Source organism: Camelus bactrianus, chromosome 12 (assembly GCF_048773025.1).
Source record: "Camelus bactrianus isolate YW-2024 breed Bactrian camel chromosome 12, ASM4877302v1, whole genome shotgun sequence".
NCBI classification, from domain to species: Eukaryota; Metazoa; Chordata; class Mammalia; order Artiodactyla; family Camelidae; genus Camelus; species Camelus bactrianus.
This window is the reverse complement of record NC_133550.1, coordinates 20,466,370-20,491,348: the sequence shown is the minus strand read 5'-3', so window position 1 is coordinate 20,491,348 and position 24,979 is coordinate 20,466,370. Positions and strand designations below refer to the sequence as shown.

The window sequence follows — 24,979 nt, the reverse complement described above, 5'->3', positions numbered from 1 at the left end:
ATTGTTTCACTTTACCGACAACCCGTAGTGCACATAGACATTCGCACTTCCTTAGCAAATCTGGTTCCCAGGAGCCCAGCCCAGAGATTGAAAAGCAATGAATTAGAAAAGCTCTGTTAACCCTTCTGGGTCTCACGTTCTGATTCCTATTAATCTAAGAGGAATTAGCAACAACTGGGGAAGAACAAACAAACTGGAAATTTGAAAACACGGAAGTGAGACTAACCACTCAAGCTGATAATTATGTATGAGTTCTTTCCGTTTGACGGGTGGCCAGAATGCAGAGACAGTGGAATTGATGAGCCAGGATGTCCTGCTGGTGCTGGCTGCAGCTTGAAAGGAAATAATCCAGATAATTGTTTAATTGGATGCTACTTAAAAAGAGAAGCTGGAACTCCCAAGAAACACGATCGAGAGTAAACATCTTTTCAACCATATTGGTTGAGCTAAACCCCAAGGATGTTGCGTTGATGGCTTGCATCCATGAGTTTCCATTTTCATCGCCCTAAAAATACTCCTTTTTACCGTTCCTTGTCAGTTCATGCCAGTCTCTGTCAGTTTTACTTTTCAACGTGAAGTACTCCTGGATGATAATTTTCCAATATTATACTTATAATACAAATGGAAAATAAGTGAAATCTTAGCTGCAGACATGGTAACAAGAGATTAAAATCAAGTTGCTTCCTAGGAGAGGTGATGTGCATGATGGTTATGAAACAGATTGCCGGAGTCAGCCTGGGTTTGAATCATCTCATGGCTTATATTTTATATAACTTATATAAAGTCTGTAACTCGGGTCCAGCTTTCTGTGACTCCGTTTCTGCACTAGTAAATTGGAGGTGGTGATAATAGGGTTGTAGTAACGGTTACACGAGTTAGTTGTGTAAAGCCCTTATGCCAGTCCCTGACACAAGTGCGTATGACAGTAATAGTAATTTGTTATTATTACTGCTTCCTTCGTAGAAGTTTTGCATAAAAGTGACTATTTTTAGATAATCTGGCTGAGTCATGGCTCTTTTAAACTGATGTTTTAACCAAATTATCATAGCATGGTAAAGTCTATCAATTTTATAAGAAGAGGCTCAGAAAAACAAACCACAGGCAACACATTTCCTTCTGCATCAATCTCTGGATAGGGCCCTGAATGTAATTTTGGAGGTGGAATGACCAGTTAATGTATTTCGGTCCCCTCTTTCCTTTTCTTTTTTCCTCTCTTTTGACTTTATTTTTAGGGCTCTTTCTCTGAGCTGTATGCATGCATATTTAATGGTTGCCATTTTTATTCTTTTTGTAGAATTAAATATTAAATATCAGGCAGAATACCTCCTTTAATTTCCCTTCAGAGTAATAAAATATTACCAGTAACTTTTTCTTGAGATCTGTGGCAATACTCTTTGTCAAAACAGAAGTACTTAATAAAGCCAGAGAAACACCTATGGAAAGCTCTTAGGAAGAGTATGATTATATATTGGATAGATGAAATTTGTCAAATAAAGCAAACATCTAAGACATGAACTAATGCAGATTTGGTCTCAGGAAGCTCTTATACAGTAGGTGTTATGATAAATTCTAATTACCAAAGAGTTTTAGTGATTAATTTTAATACCTATTCACAATAAGATTACTAGCATGAATAAGAGTAACTCTTAAAAATCTTGTAATAGATGAGGATTGCGATTGCTCAGCAAACACTCCAAATCCCAAACTTTGTACCTAAAAATGTACCTCTGAATTAGCCTTTAATTTTACAGTATCAGTTTATATATTTAGACCAAGGAAGGAACATTAGAGTATGAATTCCTATGTAATCAACTGTCCTCACAAAAAGGAAGATTCAGGTATCTCTTGGGGACAGTGCCGGGGTGATACTACAAATACTAACCTGGTAGCCAGAGGCTTGGACCAATAGAACGGATACTGACCATAGAGTTAAAGGGAGGATGTTTCACCAAGACTTCACCCTGCAGTGCTGGATAACAGGCAGGTAGGGGGCTTTGTGAAGGAGGCTGGGGAGGTCAGGAAGGGGGAGTGTGAGAGAACTGGGATCCTAACCATCTACCAATCGGTACAAACAGCGCATTCTGAAGAAGTGCGATATTGATAGCATCCTTGTGAAACACACTTCTGAAAAGCCAAGCGTGATGATGAGATCTACCCTGATTACCAAAAGGAGCTTCGAAGAATAGTCAGTATTTACCTGTTCTTCATGGAAGTTGTTACATTTCTTGTTGACAAAAAAAAAAAAAAAAATGACAATTTCATTCACATTTGCTGAAAGTTTCTCAAACTCAAAAAAACAAAAACAACCAGACTTAACCTGGAGAAAAATCTGTTGAAAATTCCGTTATTCTTCCGTTTGACTGTATTATATATGCAGTTCCTGTCTATTTTATTTTAATAATTATTTAGGATTTCTCCCATGCTTATTTAATCCATTTGAATTTCTGGAAATGCTTAAAGATATTCTAAACAGTAGCAAAGACAGTGTTTACTTTATATTTTGGAGATCATGGGTCAAATTCTTTTGAGAGCCTGAAGTATTAATAAAATAAGTACATTTTTAAGAAATTTTTATTTTCCAGAATTAAAAAGTAATGCATCTTTTCAATTCATGGGGGAAAATCTAAAGAGAAGTTTTATTATATTTATTTTATCAAAGCATAACTTGCTCCAAATAAAAAGTTGTGAAAAGAAAACCCAAAATTTTAGTTTAGGAATGTGTATTTTATTCAGTTGTAAAGAGAATTCTAGTATGAGTCATATGATTCTTTTTTGAGTATCAATTATTATAAGACATTAAAGGGCAAAAACAGTTTGTTTGTTGCCAAAACGGGTGTGTGTTCTTTTAAGGCATTATTCCACCTCCGTATTTTTTCTTCCAGTTTTCTTTTCTTTTCTTTTATTTATTCCTTTACACTAAAATTATTTTCAAAACATTTGTTCTTTTTAATTTTCCCTTTTACAATTCAAAATAATATGTAGATATGACTGTAACTCTGAAAACAAGCTTCACTACATTATGGACAATTTTCTGGCAGTTTCACTGCCCGCATTTCAAATTTACTTTGAATACCAATATTAAAGACTAATTTATGTTTTTTTTTTATTTTTATAAAAAAGCTTACTTGATCAATGTTACAAATTTCAACAAACATTCTTTGAACTCCATCTGCATATAATTATGTAAAATTTTACGGGGGCCACAAAAATGTATGAGAAAAATCTCAGGGCCCTAGTATCTTGTAACGAGGAATGGGGGATTAAACATGGTGTGACCTAGACAGGTCGCTAGACCACAAGCCATCTATGATTTGAGTCCTATGAGGAGACAGGGCTACACAGTTGGCATGTAGAGATGGCTCCTCTGCAGAGCTCGTCAGGCTGTAAGGATGACGAAGGGAACAGTCTAACTGTCCCTCTCTTTTGTAGGCTAGTAATGGAATCTAAAGACTTCCTTGCCCATTCATCATCTGCCTTTTGCTTTTATATATGTATGTTCACTACTCTCGTTAAAACAATGTGCCTGTAATGAGTGTTATAATTGCTGCTCTCTTTGGGACACACTGCACTAACCGAGGTTAATTTGTTATATTTTGTTGTTAATTATATGTTCCAAAATCATTACCTTATTGTTCTTTAGGGAAAATCTTGGAAGAGATGCTATCATACCCTTTTCTAATTGCTTTGAAAAGAAAGCATTTAATTTGCTCCTTTTTTCATCTTCCTTTTGGTGAATATGCCTTAGGATAGGTACTTGGCAAGGGGTAGACATTTAATACAGTGGTTCACATGGATTCTGTTTATATTATTACCTCTCATGTTCTTCACGGAGTGTCTTGTTTCTTACAGGACGGTTCTGTTCACTCTGACTTCTGTGGTTGTACTTGTCATTACAACTGACTGGATCAGCTGGGACAAGCTGAATCGGGGATTCTTGCCCAGTGATGAAGTTTCTAGAGCCTTCCTGGCTTCTTTCATCTTGGTCTTTGACCTCCTTATCGTGATGCAGGTAAGTGTCAAATTTTTCTCCTCTCACGGAAGCAATTCCATGCTCTGTTCTCAGTCTAACAAACACTATACAGTGAAAGGCTCCATCAAGCTAGAACGATGCATAGTTTACAGCTGCTATTAAGGGGGCCTTCTCTGATCATATTTTCAGCAGTTTTGCTGGAAGGATAAGCCAATTGGGCTTTTCTGAGAGAAGCACCAAAAATTCATTGTATGAACATTGCAAGGTGGCCCCTGGAAACCATACAGAATGGTTGTGGGTTTTTTTGCCAAGGCTTCAGGGAACAAGCAAAACAAAACAAAACAAAAACCCCCTGTCATTTAGTAAATAGAAAGCTGCAGAGATGAGGATGCTATAAAGCCAACAAGGCAGGGATAAGCAATTGCCAAAGCAACTCAGGGTTTTAGAGCAGTTGAAATGGAATAATATAAAAATGCTTTTTCTGGTTATGGAAATGATCGTTTTCTTTTCGAATTCACCAGAGATCATTCCATTTTCTTGTAAACAATATTTCTGCCCTGCTTAGCAGCAGACTGTTTATACAATAGCGTCGTGCTAACCAGGGCTACTCGTGTAATCTTCTGGTGTGAATGCTTCGGGGTCTTAGGGGTGTTTCTTTGAATGGAGCGGAAAGAGACATCACTATTACTTGACATTTTGTCTTGTTCATTAAATGTCCATCCATTTGCTAGACATTTTCTTATTGCTTTCCTAATGCAGTATTGGGCTTCTCCCTCCAGAGGCATTGTAAGTTACCAGAACAAAGGCTTCGTTGCTGAAGGGAAAGTAAACTCCATTGTGTTCTGAATTTGTGTGAGATTTCACAGGATAGCAGATTGGTTTTCTCATTTCTAGAGGCAAAGAGAGGCCTTTATAAGAGATAGTCTTGAATGTTCTAAAAGAAAATAACGATCTGTTTTATTTTGGGGAGTGGGGGTTAGCCCAGGCTTCAGGCTCAAGATGGTTCCTGGAATATATTACTTAAAAAGTTAAGTAAAACAGAATTCTTTGTCTCATCTGAAAGTTGATGTATTTCCTTTTTTTATTTCCCATGGGATGGTTTAGCCTAGGGAAGGAAGCCCTGGACTTTGAGGAAGGGAGCATTGGCAAGGCTCCTTACCGCTCTTGCCTTGGGACCTCCTCTGGATATTTATAAAATTGAAGTCATGGCCCTTATGCAATAACGTGTCATGCATTACTTGTTTAAGGGCTATTTTTATCTTCTTTCATCTAACACTCCTAACTAAAACACCATCTTACTTAAAATACCTTCTTTGGCCAAGTCACCTAATGGTTCCTCTTTGAACCCATCTTAGAGTCAGAGGTATTGGTAGCCAAGTAGACGACTGTCTTTTAATTTGTTTAAACTTGAATATGAGAGCGTAAATTTCCAACTGCCATCCACCATCTTCTCCCCTCTTTATATAGTTTTAATTGTTCTTCCAATAGGTTCACTAAAATCAGGGACTTGAAGTGGGAAAAATGTCATGTTACCATTATGGACTCACTGAAAATGTACTTCATAAAGAGAGATGGAGGGAAGGACAGTCAGGATTTATACAGGCAGACTCAGCAAGATTTGGAAGGGAAAGGCAGCCTAGACGAAGGAAATGGCATGAAATGTGGAGTCAGTAAAGTGCTGAGGTGTTCAGAGAGTAGCCAGGGCACCAATTGACTGAAAATGGAGAGTTCCCGCTGAGGAATATATCAGTTTGGACCACTTTGGCTACAAGTAACAATAACCCTGCCGCACCAGCTTAATCAAAGGGGAAATGTATTACTGCGTTATAAGGATGTCCTGCAGTATTAAAGATGAGGGATGCAGTTGCATTTTAGGGACACATGAAAGCAGAGACTAAAGTGTCACAGGGAACCCAGACCCACTTTTATTCTCCATCTCTCATCGCTCTCTCTTTTTTTTTTTTTTTTTTTAACTTCTGCCTTTTTTTCTCTCTTTTACTGTAAAGCAACTTTTTCAGCTTTCCAGTTCACATGGAAGAAAATGGCCACAGCCAACATCTCAGAAAGAGTCTAGCTCTCAGGTCTAATTCTGGATTCCAGGGAAGGGACAATAGGGACTGGGCTGTCCTGCACCCATCCATGAACTGACTGGGGGTGAGGCCATCTCAAAGAAAAGTGGGGAGAGATTGGGCCACAAAAGCCAAATTAATACAAGAAGGAGCCAAAAACGAGGCCCCCAAAGTAGACCTGTTAACTCCTTGTCTCTCTCCAACACCGAGTCAGCCAGCCAAGTCTGTTGACTCATCTCTTACGGTATGTCTTGCAACCTAATCCTTCCTTCTCGTTCCTCTGCCGCCATTCCAGTCCTGACTCTCCTCTCTACTACTGTGAAATAATCTCCTGTGGAACCTTCAGCCTCCAGATGTCCCCTTGTCCCATATACCTTACACAGCTCACCCTCATAACTTTCCCATTCTGAAGTGCCATCTTGCATATGTCACGTCTCCACCAAAAGTCTTGTCGGTAACTCCTCATTGTCCAAGAACAAAGCCCACACTGGAGGAGCGATCTCAGTGCCCTCCGTGGTCTGGCCTGGGCTGTGTTTTCTCCCACGTCTTCCCCATTCTAGCTCTACCTCAATGCCAGGGATTGTTGCTTGGCCCGACCACAGCATGCCTATTCCAGGCCATCTGTGAGCCTCTTTTTTCCTCCCCAGATTGTTCCTTTCTCCTGCCCTGCTCATTAGACTTCACCATTGAAGATTATTCCAGCTTCCCTTTGTTAAAGCCATGCGATGACTTCCTCCTTGCACCTCCTGCAGCACATTTCGCCTGAACTGCAAATCAGCATTCCGCTGTTTCCTGCTCCGCAGAGCGGAAGCCATAGTTCACCGCTCTCCACCCCTGGAGCCGCCCTAGCGCAGAGCCTTGCACGGGCAGCAGGCGGCCCCGAGTAACAACTGCCCGATGAGGGTAAAGAAATGGCATTTCAGCACTCAGTCTCATGCAAACTCTGTCCCCTCTGGGAGCGTCACGTTGAAGTTCACGGGACTAGTACATGTGGTGAGAGAGTGAATTAAAGGAAACGGAGCCCCAGGAGGCATATATAGTCAAACGTTTAAAAAACCTTGAATACAAATGTCCTTACAAGTCCATAACCAACCAAACTGTGATCTAATCCATTTCATATTCACATATTTCAGACAAAAGAAAAATAGGAAAGTAGCAACATTGCTGGACACGGAGAGAGTGGTTTCACTGAAAGGGTTGCCCTCATTAGAATTATTTAAGCGATTTGAGCGCAATTGACCCCAGGTCTTTCTAATGGTAGGAAAATTCAACTTATATGATCAAAAAATATTTTAATGTTTGGTTAAAAAAAAAGAAAAGAAACCATTAGAGTATGATACCACTGCTGTAAAGATTTTATTTTAACAAAATTGATAAGTCAATTCTGAATACTTTTCAATAAAGTGTCATTACTGATTTTTATGCATATTCTTTAAATAGGATTTTTCTGCATTTATTGTGAAAACTATTTGTGGTAACATGATTTTCTGTAGTTTTAGTAAATTCACTGGAACTAAGGCATAAACAGATGCCAGTAAAATATTACATGGCTCACATAAATCACATACCACTACAGAACATAAGAAGTAAATTGTAAAGAACCCTGCCCTCTGAGGGAATTTTGTCTCAGATTTGTTTAATATTTATGTCACTTAACTTTTATATACTCATTTAATTCCTTGCACAAGTATTTAATTTGCAGTTATATTCCACCTACTCATCTTTTCTGTTAGAGCGATGAAAATTTATACCTATGACATGTAAGAGTTCAAAATATGATGTGTTGCAGAGCAAGGAAAGGACAAAACATTGTCTTAGGAGTTCACCAAAAGGAGAGAGAGAAAAAGATCAGTGTAGACCGAGTAGTAGGGGAAAGCTTCAGAGAAAAGATTAGATTAGAATGACAAGCAGCTAAAATTTGAAAAGGCAGAACCATGAACAAGACTTTTTTTTTTTTAGCATTGTGATCTCAAGATAGGAACTCAGTTTTGCTCCATTAAGCTCAGAAAACATTTACAAATTCATCCCTAGTGTGCCTTGCACCAGGTGCTGGAGACGGGATGGAGCAAGGGACATCAAAGATCAGTGACTCGGTCCACAGGTGTTGGTAGCCACGGAGGGGAATTCAGAACTTAATAGAATAAATATGAATGGAAAACTAGAAGCATTTGAGAAAGAGTGTCTCTATTTAGATGAATTATTCAGGGAGAAAGTAAAAATTCCTCCCTTGCCACTTTTAAATTCAACCACCCCGCCCTCCCAGGATCTCTCTGCTGATATGAAGACTTTAGATGAAGTCTTCATAAGGTAAGGAACGTTCTGGGCTTTTTACTAGACAAAAAGAGGGAGGGGAGTGAAAGAGGGAAGAGAGAGGAGGAGGATGAGGAGAGGTGAGGAGCCGGAAAGATGGATATAGACAGGGATGCCCTGAGGAGCCAGGACAGTTAGTTCTCCAGTGCGCTGGGTGGGTGGGTGGAAGCCGGCAGGATTAGGCAGTGGTGATGACCGTGGGGGCTGATGAAGTTCTCTCTGTTGCTAAGTTTTCATTCATTCTTCGTCTCTCACAAATGCTTTACGTAACTGAACTCTAGGGGATTGGTGTAGGGAGATTAAAAAACTGTTGCGTTTCACAAATGAATCAGTGTAGCTTAGCATCAAGATAGCTTCTGCTGAACAAAGTGCCCAGGAGGCAGAGGAAGTTGTGAGAAGGCAAGTTGCTATAATTTATAGGTAAGTATGGGAAGGTGTTGTGTGTATGTATACGTATATATATACCCTTGAACTTTCTCCTCTTTGACAGATTCTCCTCTACGAAGTTTCCCTCATTACCCTGTGTGTGTGTATCTTAGATTAATGTATATGAATAGATACATAATATCAATAAAATATACATTATATACAGAATGTCTTAGCTTTATCAGCTTCAAAGAGAGAAATTTTTTTAGAAGAGAGGCTTTCAAAGAGAAGAAGAAAGATCCAAGGGTCATATTTTGGTGAATACACATGTGAAAACACTGTTGCTACATCTTTTCAATACTTCTCTTTCTTGTAATTTATCTACATACCTGCCCGTTACCTTCATACCTACATACCTACGTTCCTCCTGTAATGTGTGAGCTTGAGGAGAGGAAATGTGCTCTTTTTAAGTTTTTTCATTCCCACAGCTCACTCATATTCAGTACAGTGCAGCTTTACCATAAATATTCTGCTGGATGAAAGAATAAATAAAGGAATGAACAGAACATTATTTCAGAAAAGCCCAAGAACGTGAGATTTTTTCAAGAACTAAAATGTTTACCAACAGCAGGAAAATGAACCATCAATAATATCAGATTAGGTCATTTCTGCTGAAGTATGATCCCATAGTAATTAAATATCCAAATAAAAATCTGAATAAAATGGCCAATTAAATGTTAAAAAGGACTCTTTGGTCTAGTTGGAAAGCATTTAGAGAGAAGTGATGTTTCCTGAAAAGTAATTCTTAATGCACTGAAAAAATAATTCTGAAAATTGCATTCCACAAGCATTTCACTGTGTAACATCTAAAAGGTGTTTTTCTTTTTTGTGCATCATTCTCAGAAGCAGGTTGGCTCATTTTTAAAAAATAGACATTATGACTCTTGGTAGACTTTATTTTAAAACTCCTCCAGCCTGACTTTAATAGGGCACTTCTTTTGAGGTCATAATTTTTGAAAGTGTAATCATTTCCTTTAGAACGTAGGGCAGAGCAAAAAAGCATGAACCTATTTTAATTAAATTGCCGTGGTGTTTTGACAAGTTCGCGTATCTTTTCAGGATAAGTTATTTCAACTGACTTTATTCATAGGCTACTTAGAAAGAAAAGGTTGTTTAAATGTCTGTCCACCAGTTTTAACATATTCTCCGGCTATAGGAATACTTTATATAACTTTCTTCAAATTATTTAAAACGCCTCTTCGTGCTTGTTTTACCTCTTTATTTTTCTTACACAAGGTCTACACCCCTATTTGAAAATAAAGTAACGGTCATTTCTGTTACAGGAGCCACGTGATGACGTGGAATAAGGGTTTATCCTTTAAATAATACCTGGATTAACCATAAATGCCTGTTCCCTTCATGATGTGTATCTAAGAGGTTGAATCTCGACTTTATTTACTGTCACCGTTTTGTGCTTCTAACATCATTGTTGGTCCACTGGGGAGACAGATTGTTCAAAGAGATCACCTTTGAGAGGAGCCTCAATATGTTTGTTAGTAGCTTCAGCAACTGGTCTCTCCAAATAGTAGACAGACTTACCGCAATAAGTCATGTCCGTGCAGCATGATGGAGGTCAGCCAAGTGGGCAGGAGGTGCCAGGTAACACATCTTGGCAGGCGACCCGAGGTATCAGGAACATTTGGCAGAAGGTAGTAGATGAGCTGGAAGCACTGGAGTTACTAGGCAAAAAAAAAAAAAAAAAGAAAAAAGGGAAAAGAAAAGAAAAAGGATCTAATCATGGATACCAGCGTGACAAACACACTCCCTTGAAAATGATACTAATAGTCTAGTTAGCGTATAAAATAGATCACAGTTTTGAAACAGGCAGTAAGTTCTATGAGGGATTATTGTGAGCAGGAGAGATCACTCAATTCTTTATGGATAATATGAGAAGAATGTAGCTTGAAGGAATTATAAGATTTGGTTAAGCAAGTGGAAAATAGAGACATTTAAGTTTTATCCCAATTTAAATGCTTCAGACCCTGGGGTATTTTTTTTTAAAGAGAACTAAAACATGATTAAAAAACTGAGAAGATAGAAGCTCCAAACTGTTGCACATGAGCAATAATTTTTTCAAAGCCACACGGAAGCAGCAAAATAGAACGCCCTTAAATTAGTATTCTTCCAGTGGATGCATTGCTTCCAGGCACCATAGAATGGTCAGTGCCTGTGACCTTCATGACGGTGTTCCAGCCCTGGCCTTTACCCCAGCTTTGTGTGTATCATTGTTGGCCCTGGAAGTCACGTGTAGCATTGCCAGCTTGTCACTGCATCACTTCTACGTGACCAAAAAAGTGCGATGTTGAAGACTAGACACATTCAGTCCTTTCATTCAGCCCTCCACTTCCCTGGGGCAGGTTTCAAACTGAGAGCATGGCTATACTTCAGGTCGGAGTTTTATGGGTGCATCGGAGGAGGTAATACAAAGGACGTGACTGCCAGCTGACTTACGAGCAGGACCCAGGCAATCGAAGGCTGCTCCCTGCCCTGCTGTGTTTGGAACGTCTGCCGTCCACACCATTCCCACCGTGGGAGCCGTCTGCAAGGATGCAGCCTTGAGAGAGCAAGTGTAGTTGAGAGCGTCTGACAGATAGTCTTTAGGTCAAAGATCCATTAATTCTGGAGTGGGACATGCAAGGCGAGCCTTGGGGAATACGGTGCCTCAAGTGGCTCAAAGTCCAGCCTTGTCTAGTTAGACTAGAGGTTGAGTCCAATACCAGGAGACCATAGTGAGAACCCTTCCTGGCGGAAATGAGGAACAAGCCACTAAGAAGAGCAGAATGTGCACTGAAAACACGATGGGACTAGAAAAAAGACTGGGAGGGAGGGAGAGAAGGAGTCAGGGAGGCAGAAGGAAAAGTAGAAGGCTAGAATTCACTGAGCACATACTGCATTCTGGGCACTGTCCTGGATGCGAAGCATTTGACACGTGGTAGGAAGCTTAGTGAATGATGGGAACACTCCCGCAGTAGACTAGAGCCAGGGCTCTATTTCTTAGTGGCAGTGGGACCCTGGTTAAGTCACTGCATTTCTAGGAATCAATTTTCTCATCTATAGCGTGACAAATTTTTCCTGACCTAGGTTACAGGATTTTTATGATAGTCTAAAAAAGGCACTTGAAGTGTGATGTTTTGCATATTGAAATTACATAATCTATATAGAAGAAAATAATTCGGTTGGAGAAAAGTTTCAGAGTTATGCTTTGAGTTACAATTAATCATTCAGGCTTCTTTTGATCTCAGCTAAAGAAAATGCTAATAATGTGATGATAATGTGAAGAGATTGGAGTCTCAGTAACAGTGCATTGCAGCCATAATCTGCTAATAGAGATATATACTAAAGAGATGATCCAATCTCTTACCTGACTATAAGAATCTCCAAAATTCTTACAAAAATGTGAATTCTCAGGCTATAGGAAGATTGCCAGAAGTTTCTGGTTTAGTGAGTATGGTGCTGGGGGATTACTAGGCACTACAGATGATTCTTGTGATTGTGGTCACCTGGAAGCCAGTTAAAAATGCACATTCTTGGGTCTTCCTCTTACAGCTAGTGGTACCACAATTACCGGAGGATTTGACCTGTGAAAATGAGTTTTTATTTAGCCCAGATTTCCCTGATTTCCCTGAAACTCACTGCTCTAAGGTAATGCCCTAATAGTAAGTGAATGTCTGCTGTTACACGATTCAGATGCTATATATAAAAAAACCCCAAGAAACTTCCAAATTGCCGGATGGTACTCAGTATTTATTGCATTTGATGAAGTTTGGAGAATTATTTAGAATTTTGCATTTTTCCTATAAAACTATATCATTCCTGTGGTACATATTGTGAAAAGCTGAACAGTTAAAAACCAAATGTGTACCTGGTGTATTTTTCTGTAATTTTTGATGAAAATATATTTTACAAATATACCCTTTGCTGAAAAGTATATTTATGTCTAAGATGCTGACCATGTACTTAACCTTTGATTTCAATAGCTGAGTACATTTATTTGGCAAGATGAATAAGATGTAAACTATAGGAATAGCATAAAGGCATATATTTCTCAGTTTTATAACAAAATTAATTTATTTTAAAAAGTATTTGGGAAAAAGTCAAAATTACTTGTTTATAATTCTTTCTATTCATTCTAAAGTGGATGGCTGCCAAGGAATAGCCTTTGTTTTGACGAACATGGTAATAGGTATGGATGCAAAATTAAGAAACTTGGAAACCTAGAGGGGGTTTCTGTCTATGCAGTAGTACAGTAGGAGCCAAAAAATTCGAAGGAGTTGTTGTGGGGAAAGAGAGAGAGAAGACATAGAGATGGCAGCTGCTCTAGGTAATAGAACTTGGGAGAGAGAAGATTTTCTGAAAAGTTCTGCTCTATCATATACAGGGTTATAGCCAGTTTCCCAAGACAATGTCAGTTAAAATATATATATATATTCTCCAATTATTTTGGCATCATTTTCCCCTTTCTTTTTTTTATTGAAGTATAGTCAGTTACAATGTGTCAATTTCTGGTATACAGCATAATGTCCCAGTCATGCATATATAAATTTATTTATTTTCGTATTCTTTTTCATTAAAGGGTATTGCAAGATATTGAATGTAGTTCCCTGTGCTATACAGAAGAAATTTGGTTTTTATCTATTTTTATATATAACTGTTAACATTTCCAAATCTCAAACTCTCAAATTTGTCTCTTCCCACCCTCTTTCCGTAGTAGCCATTAGATTGTTTACTGTGTATGCGAGTCTGTTTCTTTTGTAGACGAGTTCATCCTCTTACTCCTTTTTTGTTTAGATTCCACATATGAGTGGTGTCATATGGTATTTTTCTTTCTCTTTATGGCTTATTTCACTTAGAAAGATGATCTCCAGGTCCATCCTTGTTGCAGTAAATGGCATTATTTTATTACTTTTTATGGCTGAGTAGTATTCCATTGTATAAATATACCACAACTTCTTTATCCAGTCATCTGTCAATGAACATTTAGGTTGTTTCCTATTGTAAATAGTGCTGCTATGAACATTGGGGTGCATGTATCTTTTTGAATTAAGGCTCCCTGTGAATATGTGCCCAGGAGTGGGATTGCTGGATCATATAGTAAGTTTTTAGTCTTTTGAGGAATCTCCAGAAAAGGGAATTCTAATAAAATGAGGTTTATAACTGGAAAAACCTCTAGTCTTATGATCTTGGTCAGGATAATGAACGATAAAAAGGACATAATTTGATTAGAATAAAATGAGTTGATGACATTTATCAGACAGACTATATCACGGAGAAGACACTAAACTCATCATCTTCAGCATGGTCCAGGGGTTAGTTCTTTCTACATTTGCCTGATTAGCAGCTCAAAAACGTTTTCTGTTTCACTTCTAGAATTCCCTTGGTAATATATTGTGTATTTTCTGCAGCTGTCCCAATGAGATAAATACTTAAGTGAATAATGGAACATCTTTCTAAAATGACTGATTCTCAGAGATCTAGAGTGTTTAAGCACTCTCACTATTTCTGTTCAGATTCACGGGACACTTCATTTCACTACAAAAATGGCTTTCTGATTCTCTCATCTCTCAGTAAGAATAAGTCTGATGTGTCTTTGAATGTTATAGAAAATTATTCTCATCTCTGAATGACTGTAACTTGCTTATGAGGTCAGAAAGAGTGGATGATCACCTCCAAACTTGATGGAAGAGGACCAGTGTAAATATTTTCAACAGCTCTTTTGAGATCTGTTTTAAAGCTGTGCTATAAAAAAGGAATTTGCACATCTAATTAATATACAACTGCAGGCATCGCCAGGGACATTTTGATGCCAGTTTACCAGAAAAGATATGACAATATATACACTACCAACCGTGACTGAAAATATCTGGTGTGGTGAGCAAAATAATGCCCACACACACACACACTGACAGATATCCACACCCTAATCCCTGGAACCTCCGAATATGTTAAGTTACATGGCAAAGGGAGATTAGGTTGCACTGAAATTAACTTTTCTAATCAACTGAATTTAAAATAGGGAGATTCTCCTGGATTTTCCAGGAGGGCTCAGTGTAATTACAAAGGTCTTTAAAAGAAGAAGAGGGGGGCAGAATCAGTGAGATAACAGAATGCAAAGGACTTGGCCCATCATTGCTGGCTTTAAAGATACAGGAAAAGGACCAGTAACCCAAGGAATGCAGGTAGCATCTCGAATCAGTAAAGGGCCAGGAAATGGATTCCTTCCTAAAGCTTCCAGAAAGAAGACAGCCCTGCCAGCACCTTGATTTTAGCTCTGTGAGGCCCATTTTGAACTTGTGACCTCCAGAACCATCAGATAATAAAGTTGTGTTGTTATAAGACACTTAGTTTGTAGTAATTTTTTTTTATAGCTGTGATAGGAAACTAATAAGGCTCAATGTCCCCACATCTCTACTGATGTGGGCTATTATTGATCTTTTAAATCTTTTGCTAGTCCAAAGGTCAGAAATATCTCATTGCACCTTAATGGTTTCATAATTAGTTAGATTGAGATTATTTCCTTCTGCTAGATATTTAATGGATATTAAAATTGCTTTATGAACATCCAGCTCATGAGCTGATCCTATTTCATTATTGAGGTTCTATTTTTTTCTTATACATTTGTTTGACTGTTAAAATTTCTTTTTTTTTTCTTTTTTTTTTTTTTGCTGTTGGTGTCTAACGCATGAAGAAAAGCATTTACTAAGTTTTTATCAGGAATCTATGGTGAATTTTCGTAAAATAGAGCAGCTTTTCAGCATTACGAGAGGTAATCACAGATGTGCTCTCTTTTAGTATGTTTTATACCTTTAAGCTGCCAATGTAATAAACTATGAGAATAGTGGGTAGGGGTATAGCTCAGTTGTACAGCACATGCTTAGCACGCACAACGGTCCTGGGTTCAATCCCCAGTACAGCCATTAAAATAAAAAAACAAACAAACAAACCTAATTACCTTCCCCCGCCAAAAAAAAAAAAAAAGCAAACTGTGAAAGTAGATTTCTTACCTTCATCCTACATCACTAGCATATATCCCAATTTGTGATAGTGCATTATTTATAATATACTGCTGAAGTCAGTTTCACAAGTATATTTATAAATGAGATGTGTGTATCCTTTTTCCTGCTGATTTTTATCATGGTTATGTAAGTCCTACAGATGAACCGAAAGCCTCTGTCTTTTGCTGTGCCCTGGAACCATACAGGAGCTGTTTGTGCTACACTCTGTATCATTCCATGCCTTGTTACACATTTTCTTTCTCCATTCCATTTTGTATAATGTCAATAATCTCGATGATGTTTAGAGAGAAAAGAAAAATACTCATTATCTCAAACTGCTCTTTTGAGGTTGAATCTCCCACCCCCATCTTGTAAAATTAGAGAGTTGGGGTTTTTTTGTTTTTCCATCCTTAAGCCACTCCTGTAATTACGGAAGAAACTGGGGATGAGACATAAGAAAGGACCTCCTTGGAGAAGTGTTATTGACAGCATAGCTTCTGGCTGTAGATTCCTTTTCCTCTGATGCTTTATTATTATCGCTATGACTGTCATTTTCATGTTCATAATCATGTCTTATGTGAAATCCTCTTTATACTACAACAAACTATAAATATGTTATTAATTTATCTTTTACTATGTCAATGCAGACTGTATTAATTGTAGTGAGCAGGACAACAGAGGTAATAGCCCCATGTTATTTTATTATAGTCAGAACATTTCAGCAGAACTGTGTTGAATGAGGGGTACTACATTAAATATGTATTGATTGTTTTTATTGAAGTATAGTTGATTTATAATATTGTTTTACTTACAGGTGTACAGAAAAGTGATTCAGTTATATATATATATATGTATATTTCAGACTATTCATCATTATAGGTTATTACAAGGTATTGAATATAGTTCCCTATACTGTACAGTAGGTCCTTGTAGCTTATCTGTTTTATATATAGTAGTGTGTATCTGCTAATTCTATACTCCTAACTTAGGCTTTTCACCTTCCTTTCCTCTTTGGTAACCACAAGCTTCTCTTCTGTCTCTGAGTCTAATTTCTGTTTGGAAATAAATTCATTTGTATTATTTTTTAGATTTCACATATGTGGTATCATTTAATATTTGTCTTTCTCTGTCTGACTTACTTCACTGAATATGATATTCTCTAGGTCTTCCCATGTTGCTAAAGAGAGCAATATTTCACTCTTTTTTGTGACTGAGTAATAATGCATTATATGTATGTGTGTGTGTATAGAATATATATAACTCCTTTTCATTCATTTGTTGATGGACACTTAGGTTGCTTCCAAGTCTTAGCTATTGTAAGTAGTGCTGCTGTGAACATTGGCGTTCATATATCTTTCCGAATTAGAGTTTTCATCTTTTGTGGATGAGAGCTCAGGAGTGGGATTGCTGGATCATATGGTAGTTCTATTTTTAGTTTTTTAAGGAACCTTCACACTGTTTTCCATAGTGGTTGTACCAATTTACATTTCCACACAACAATGTAGGAGGGTTCTCTTTTCTCCTCACCCTCTCTAGCATTTGTTATTTGTAGACTTTTTGATGATAACTATTCTGACCAATGTGAGATGATACTTCATTGTGTTTTTGATTTGCATTTTTCCAGTAATTAGCTATGTTGAGTATCTTTTCATGTGCCTGTTGGCCATCTGTGTGTCTTCTTTAGAGAAATATCTATTTAAGTCTTCTTCCCATATTTTGTCTGTGTTGTTTGGTTTTTTGATGTTGAGTTGTATGAACTGTTTGTATATTTTGGAAATAAACTTTTGTCGGTTGCATTGTTTGCAAATATTTTCTCGCATTCTGTAGATTGTCTTTTTGTTGGTTGTCTAGGAGTTTTATGGTGTCATATCTTATATTTAGGTCTTTAAACCACTCAGAGTGTAAATTTATATATGGAGTGAAGGAGTGTTCTAATTTCACTGATTTACATGAGGCTGTCCAGCTTTCCCAATACCATTGCTAAAGAGACTGTCTTTTATCCATTGTATATTCTTGCCTCCATTGCCAAAGATTGATCAAGTATAGATATAGGGATCTATTTCCAAGCTCTCTACTCTGTTCCATTGATCTATATGTCTGTTTCTGTGTCAATACCACTTTGCTTTGATTGCTGTAGCTTTGTAGTATTGTCTGACGTCTGAGAGGGTTATACCTCCAGCTTGCTTTCTCCTCAGGATTGCTTTGGCAATTCTGAGTCTTTTATGGTTTCATATACATTTTAGGATTACTTCCCCCTCTTAAATATTTTGAAGTAGTTTGAGGATAGGTTTAAGTTCTTTTTGTATGTTTAGTAGAATTTCTCAGTGAAACCATCTGGTTCTGAACATTGGTCTGTAGGGAGTGTTTTTATTACAGATTCTATTTCACTTCTAGTTATTGGTATGTTCAAATTATCTGTTTCTTCTTGGCTCAGTTCTTCTAGCCTCAGGCAGGCTGTATGTTCCTAGAAATTTGTCCTTTTCCTCTGAGTTGTCCAATTTGTTGATAGATAACTGATCATAGTATTCTCTTATGATTTTTTTGTATTTCTATGGTATTGATTGTTATTTCTCCTCTTTCATTTCTTATTGTGTTTATTTGGCTCCTCTCTTTTCTTCTTGGTGATCCTGGCTAGATGTTTGTAGGTTTTATTTATCCTTTCAAAAAAAAAAAATCAGCTCTTGGTTTATTGATATTCTCTATTGTTTTTATAATCTCTATTTTGTTCACTTCCTTTCTGATCTTTATTATTTTCTTCTTTCTGCCTGACTTTGGACTTTATTTCTCTTTTTCTAATTCTTTTAAGTGTGGTAGGTTAAATTGTTTATTTGAGATTTTTCTTATTTCTTGTAGAAGGCCTGTATCGCAATGAGTTTCCCTCTTAGAACTGCCTTTGCTGCATCCCATAGATTCTGTAAGGTTGTGTTTTTATTTTAATCTGTCTTGAGGTATTTTGTGGTTTCCTTTTTGACTTCTTTATTGACCCATTGGTTTTTTTAGTAGCATGTTCTTTAGTCTCCATGTAATTTTTTCTCTTGTTTTTCTTTCTGTGGTTGATTTCTAATTTCATAGCATTGTGGTCAGATAAGATGCTTGGAATAGTTTCTATCCTCTTAAATTTGTTGAGCGTGCATGGGCCATCCATGCTTGTTTTGTGTTCTAGTATGTGGTCAGTGCTAGAGAATGCTCCATGTGTGCTTGAACAGAGTGCATAGTCTGGTTTTTCTTGGTACATAGTATCCTGTAGAGATCCATCAAGTCCAGTTGTTCTGTTGTGTCACTTAGTACCTCTGTTGCCTTATTGATTTTGTCTGGAGGATGTCACTGATGTCAGTGGAGTGTTAAAATCTTCTACTATTATTGTATTCCTGTCAATTTCTCCCTTTATGTCTGTTAGTATTTGTTTTATATATTTAGGTGTTCTTATCTGGGTGCATGTATGTTAACGAGTGTAATATCCTCTTCTTCTATTGATCCTTTTATCGTTATATAGTGTCCTTCTTTGTCTTTCTTTATGGACTTTGTTTTAAAGTCTATTTTTTCTGACGTGAGTATTGCTATCCCTGTTTTCTTGTTGTTTCCATTTGTATAAAATGTATTTTTCCATCCCCTCACTTTCAATCTATGTGTGTCTTTCACCCTAACGTGAGTCTCTTGTAGGCAACATATTGCAGGTTCTTGTTTATTTTATCCAGTCTGCCACTCTGCCTTTTGTTCAGAGCATTTAGGTCATTGACATTTAAAGTAATTATTGATAGGTGCCTACTTACTCCCATTTTAGACTTTGTTTTCTAGTTGATTTTGTTGTTCTTTATTTCTTTTTCTTTTTGTTTTTCCTTTTGTTGTTTGATAGTTTCTTTTTACATTATGTTTGAGTTTCTTTCCTTTTGGTTTTTGTGATTCCATTATATGTGGTTATTCTCATTTTCAAGAATGTTAACCCATAACTGTATCTACCTGCTCTAAACTGACAGCCATTTAAGTTCAAACACATTCTAAAAGATCTACATTTTTTTAGTTCCCTCCCTCACATTTTATGATTTTGATGTCCTATTTTACATCTTTGTCCTTTTGCTGATAATTGTAGTTATAGTTGCTTTTACAATTTTTTTTTGCTTTTTTTTTAATGTATGTACTGGTTTATTTAAGTGATCTTCAATCCTTTTATATATTTGCCTTTCCTATTGTCTTATTCCCTTTCCTGTAGATTCTTGCTTAGTTTCTATTTAGAGAAGAGTTTTCAGTATTTCTTCTAGATAGGTTTAATATTGCTGTATTCTTTTAGTTTTTGCTTCTCTGTGAAATTCTTAGTTTCTCCTTTGATTCTTCCAGGTAGAGTATTCTAGGTTGGAAGTTTTTCCCTTTCAGGATTTTATATATATCTTGCCCTCCCTTCTGGCCTGCAAAGTTTCTGTTGAGAAATCATCTGATAATCTTATGGGGGTTCCCTTGGAACTGACTTTTTGTTTTCTCTTTGTGCCTTTAGAATCCTCTCTATGTTATCTTAAACTTTGCCATTTTAAGTATGATATGTCTCAGTGTGGGTCTGTTTGGGTTTATCTTGTTTGGAACACTCTGTGCTTCCTGTACCTGGATATCTGTCTCTTTCTTTAGGTTGGGAAACTTTGGGCCATCATTTCTTCAAATATACTTTTTATCCCCTTTTCTCTTTCTTCGTCTTCTGGAACCCCTATTATGTGCAGGCTGGGATGTTTTATATTATCCCACAGATCTCATATGTTGCTTTCATTATTTTTTTCAGTTGTCTTTCTGCCTGCTATTCTGATAGGGTGATTTCCGTTATCCTATCTTCTAGATTACTTATTCATTCTTCTGCATTATTTAGTCTGATAGTCATTGCTTTTAATGCAATTTTTATCTTGCCAGTTGAGTTGTCTAATTTTGATTGGTTTATCATTTATTTTTCTTATAAAACTCTTTATAGTTTCTAATTCCTTGTTACAGTCAGTGATCTACATTTATATTGATTATCTTCCTTAATTCCTTTAGCATTTTCATTACCTTTTTTGAACTTGGGGTCTAGTAGACTGGAGAGGTCTATTATGCTATTTGCTCTTTCAGAGGATTTCTCTTATTCTTTTGATTGAGTGGAGTTTCTCTCCTTTTTCACTTTACTTAAATTTCTCTTTCTCTGTGTATTTAAGATAAACAGTTATGTACTGTGGCCTTGAAGGGCTGTTTTTATGTGAGAGCATCCCTGTGTAGACTGTGTGAATCCAATTTTTTTGGTGCAAGGGCTGTTTTTGGTATGGATGCCTGTCATGTCTTTCCTCAGAGTGTGCTGGCTATTATCCCCTGCAGAGAGGGTGTGATTGGTATTGTGACCAGAGCCTGCATTGGATGTTGGGCAGGGTTTCCTCTTTGTTCTGTGGCTACCATAGCTCTGTTGGGTGTGTGGTCTGCTCCGCAGTTGGACTAGAAGCCCTCAGACCTGGTTTTAAGCTATAGTGTAAAGTAGGTGTTACAGGAGTGCTCCTGCTGGGAAAGGAACTGCTGAGTATTCATCCACAGGGACTGACCACTGGGTACATGCAGTTCTGTGATACTGCCCACCACCTGGTGTGCACACCAAGAAAGTCCTTCTGCTGATCCTGCCCTCAGACCACCCCCACTGTGCTAATCACTGAGGCTAATAACTGGCTTTGATGTCAACCTCCACCTTATGCTACCTCACAAAGCCCACTGTAGCTGGAGCAATGACCCTGATGAACACACTGACAGGGGGCCTCTTATGGTAGACTCGTGCCCTATGCTGCACCAGCTAATATTGGCACTCCTATAGCAGAACCATGCCCCACTCTGTGTGTTAACAATGGTGGCCTGGACCACACACCAGGCCCTTCAGGCTTTCTGCATAATTAGGATGAGACCGAGTCCTCTCCCAGGGACTGTCTGCTGGAACCAGAGTTTCAGCTCCTAACTGCTGTGTGTACCAACAGCCCCTCCTGGCACATGTTTCCACCTGGGAAGTGTGATGAATGGCAGCCATTGTGCTGGTTTCTGTCTGTCCTGATAGCTAGCAAACTAGCACCAGTGCACTCTTTGCAAGAAGAATCCAGTCCCCTCCAGCTCCCTGTCTATCTCGACAGACCTCCCAGCTGCAAAGGGGCTTCCCAGGGCAAGGGAACCTTTCCTCTTTCACAGCTCCCTTCCAGGGGTACAGGTCCCATCCTGATACTTTTTTTATCCTACCTGGTTACATGGGAATCTTTCTTGCAGCTTTGGTTGTGTAAGAGATCTTCTGCCAGTTTACAGTTTGTTTTCTGTGATAATTGTTCCATATGTAGATGTATTTTTGATGTGTTTGTGGGAGAATGTGAGCTCCACATCATTCTACTCTGCCATCTTGATCTCCACCCCTTGTGTATTGACTTTTAAATTACAAAAACATTACAAGTTCTTGAAAAAAAAGTTGTAAAGCACAGAACAGAATAAAGAAGAAATAAAAGTATTTATAATACAATCTTTCAGATAAATTCACCATTATTTGTAGACTTTAATTTATGCAAATAATTACGTATACATTTTTCCAAAGACAGAATCATCTTCTACAGCATTATTGTTTTATAACCTGCTTTTTCACTTTACAGTGTTATTAAAATTTTCCATGTCATTACATGTTCTTTGACAAAATTATCTTAATTAATGTATTATGATTTCATCTGTGATGGTATTAACAGATTCCCTATTATTAAACATTTGTTTCCATTTTATTACTATTTGTGGTGCTTCAATGAACATGACACAATGATTATTCTCTTGAGATGAATTCCTAGAAGTTGAATTGCTAGATAAAAATGGTTGCATGTTATGATAACTTCTAATATGCTTAGCTAAACATCCTTCTCAAGGCTGTTTTATTTATAATTCCATGATGATTGCTGTGACCATTCCCCTCAACAGGAAAGAATATTGGATCTGTATTAATAGCTTCCAATTTGATTGGCAAAAAAGGAGTATTTCATTTTAATATACATTTCTTTAATTACACATGTTCATGATCATTAGTTCAACTCATTTAAAATTCAGATTTCTTTTTGACTTTAGCAAGATAATACAGAGCTGTACTTTCTCCAACCACCTCAGGGAGCCTAGGGTATCATAGCCAACTATAAACAAAAAAAATCCTTCTGCATCCTTCTGCAGTGAAACATGAATATCCACACTAAGTAGGACACACAGAGACCATCAATACCCTCCCTTGACAGATTCTACCACTAAATGAGCCCAGCTAGGATTAAATTTTATTGCTGTATGAATGCTAGGAAATCTTTATTCTCAGAACTTTTCTACTTCAAAAATGAGGATAAGGGATGGTAGACATGTACTGAAGATGAAATTTTTCTTCTCTGTTGGCTATTTATATTAATTCTTTTTATGAATTGGTTGTTCAGTATTTTTATTAGGATGCTTTCTCTTGTCCTCATTGGCTTGTTATAGCTATTTGCACACTGAACATATTACCCCTTTTCCTGTGACACATGTTATAAATACTTGTCCTGAGTTTTGTTATTAAGATTGTTTGCAACAGCTATTGTCAGGCTCGAGTCTGCCCATGAGTCATCTAGAGTGTCTGTGTGTGGTGAGAGATGGCTGTGTGTGTGTGTGTGTGTGTGCGCGCGCACGTGTGTGTGTACACATGAACATTTGATGCAAATTTCTGAGCACTTCTCATAGAAAATGTAAAAGTTCAGGGTGGAATTCTGGAGTCTGAATCTTAGAAGGTCCAAATGTGATTCTGATGCAGATAGAGAGACTCACGTTTTGGTTTGTGGTAGGATTTGTTCAATGTGTAGTTATTTTCAGTTTAGGTCTGGTGAAATCTATCAGTCTTTTCCTTTGTGATTTCTGTCTTTTTTGTTAAGCTGTGAGCACTGTGTTTCAAAAGAGACATTGACAAGCTAGAGAACATGCCTTAAAGGCTAACAACCAGGATGCTGAGAGAACCAGAAAGAATGGGAAAGGGATGATGGAGGGAATGGGGATGTTTAGCTCAAAGCATAGCCTTTGAGGAGGAACATGATACCTTCCACTGTCCACTCTCTGTACTAAAGGCAGTGTGTTGCAATTCAGGGCAGCAAATCCATCTTCCACTGTGAATTTCCCTTTATAAAACATCTCTCATCATGTCACGTCCCTGTTTGAATCCTTTGTGGCTTTTGTTGTCTTTAGGGGAACCCTCAGTGTCCCAAGAGATCCCTCGCAATCCCAGCCTCATCCGGCAGCCTCGCCCCTCTCCACACTCGTCACCCAATGTGCTGCCCAAATGAATGGCTTGATGCTTCTCAAAAGCCCAACAGGTTCATGAGTCTTTCCTCCTCAAATCTGAGTTTCACAAGCGATCTGATCTGATAATACCCTTTCCCTTAACCCTGAGCCAGATGGTGAGCTCAGGTCAGGTCAAAATCCTTGGGAGTTTGTGTCTTTCATGACCTTCTTTCTTGAATCTCACCACTGTGACCTTATCCAGAAAAGAAGTCATTGAAAAGCCAAAGGATATATTTATATGTATTTACATATATTAATATGTATTTAATATTTTTAGGTATTGGCTAGGTGCTGGGGCTACAAAAGATGAATAAATGCATGTTGTTTTTTCTAAGATTCTCAAATCTCAGAAAAGAAGAATGAATGAAAATTAAATGAGAAAGTTTGGTGAATATTTAAAAATTGGAGAAGGCATCACAACTATATAATTCACATTTCAGCAGCTATCAAAATTCGAGCAAATTTAAAATGCATTCAGACATAAAACTGTATTTAAGAGGATAAATAAAAGGAAAAGAATTACACTTGCTCGACTTACATAGAGGAGTAGCAGCATTGTGTTCTGAACCAAATGCATAATTTTTGCCGAGATGATTAAGTGGAAGATGTTTATGCTTCCGTTGAAAATTTGATTGGTGTTATACAGCATGTTAACTGAAAGACATGCTCGTTTTTACTTGCTGAGGAATCCTTATAATGTTCAATAAAGCGGCTGTACGTTTTTGCATAACAAAAGGGAACATGCATAGTTAATCCTTGAATGTCTTGGGATAATGAGCCTGTTACGTATTTTAGCATCTGTTATATTTATATTTCATTATGGCCATTAATGGATAATTTTCCTTCCCACTGTATAGAAGACGATTTTTTTTTCTTACGGTTACACAGCAATTTGAAGTAGGAGTTGTAGTTTTTCTAGTAGC

The 24,979-nt window shown here is 37.5% G+C and overlaps 1 protein-coding gene across 8 annotated transcripts in view; it reads left to right on the top strand.

The window, feature by feature from the left end:
• Nucleotides 1-24,979, top strand: part of TMEM117 (transmembrane protein 117) — a 442,663-nt gene that overhangs the window by 358,251 nt on the left and 59,433 nt on the right. For all 8 annotated transcript variants that reach the window (XM_074375002.1, XM_074375000.1, XM_074375001.1 and 5 more), the window contains one exon: nucleotides 3,850-4,009. In XM_074375002.1, the coding sequence (XP_074231103.1) occupies nucleotides 3,850-4,009 (160 nt within the window). The remainder of the gene's footprint in view (nucleotides 1-3,849; nucleotides 4,010-24,979) is intronic.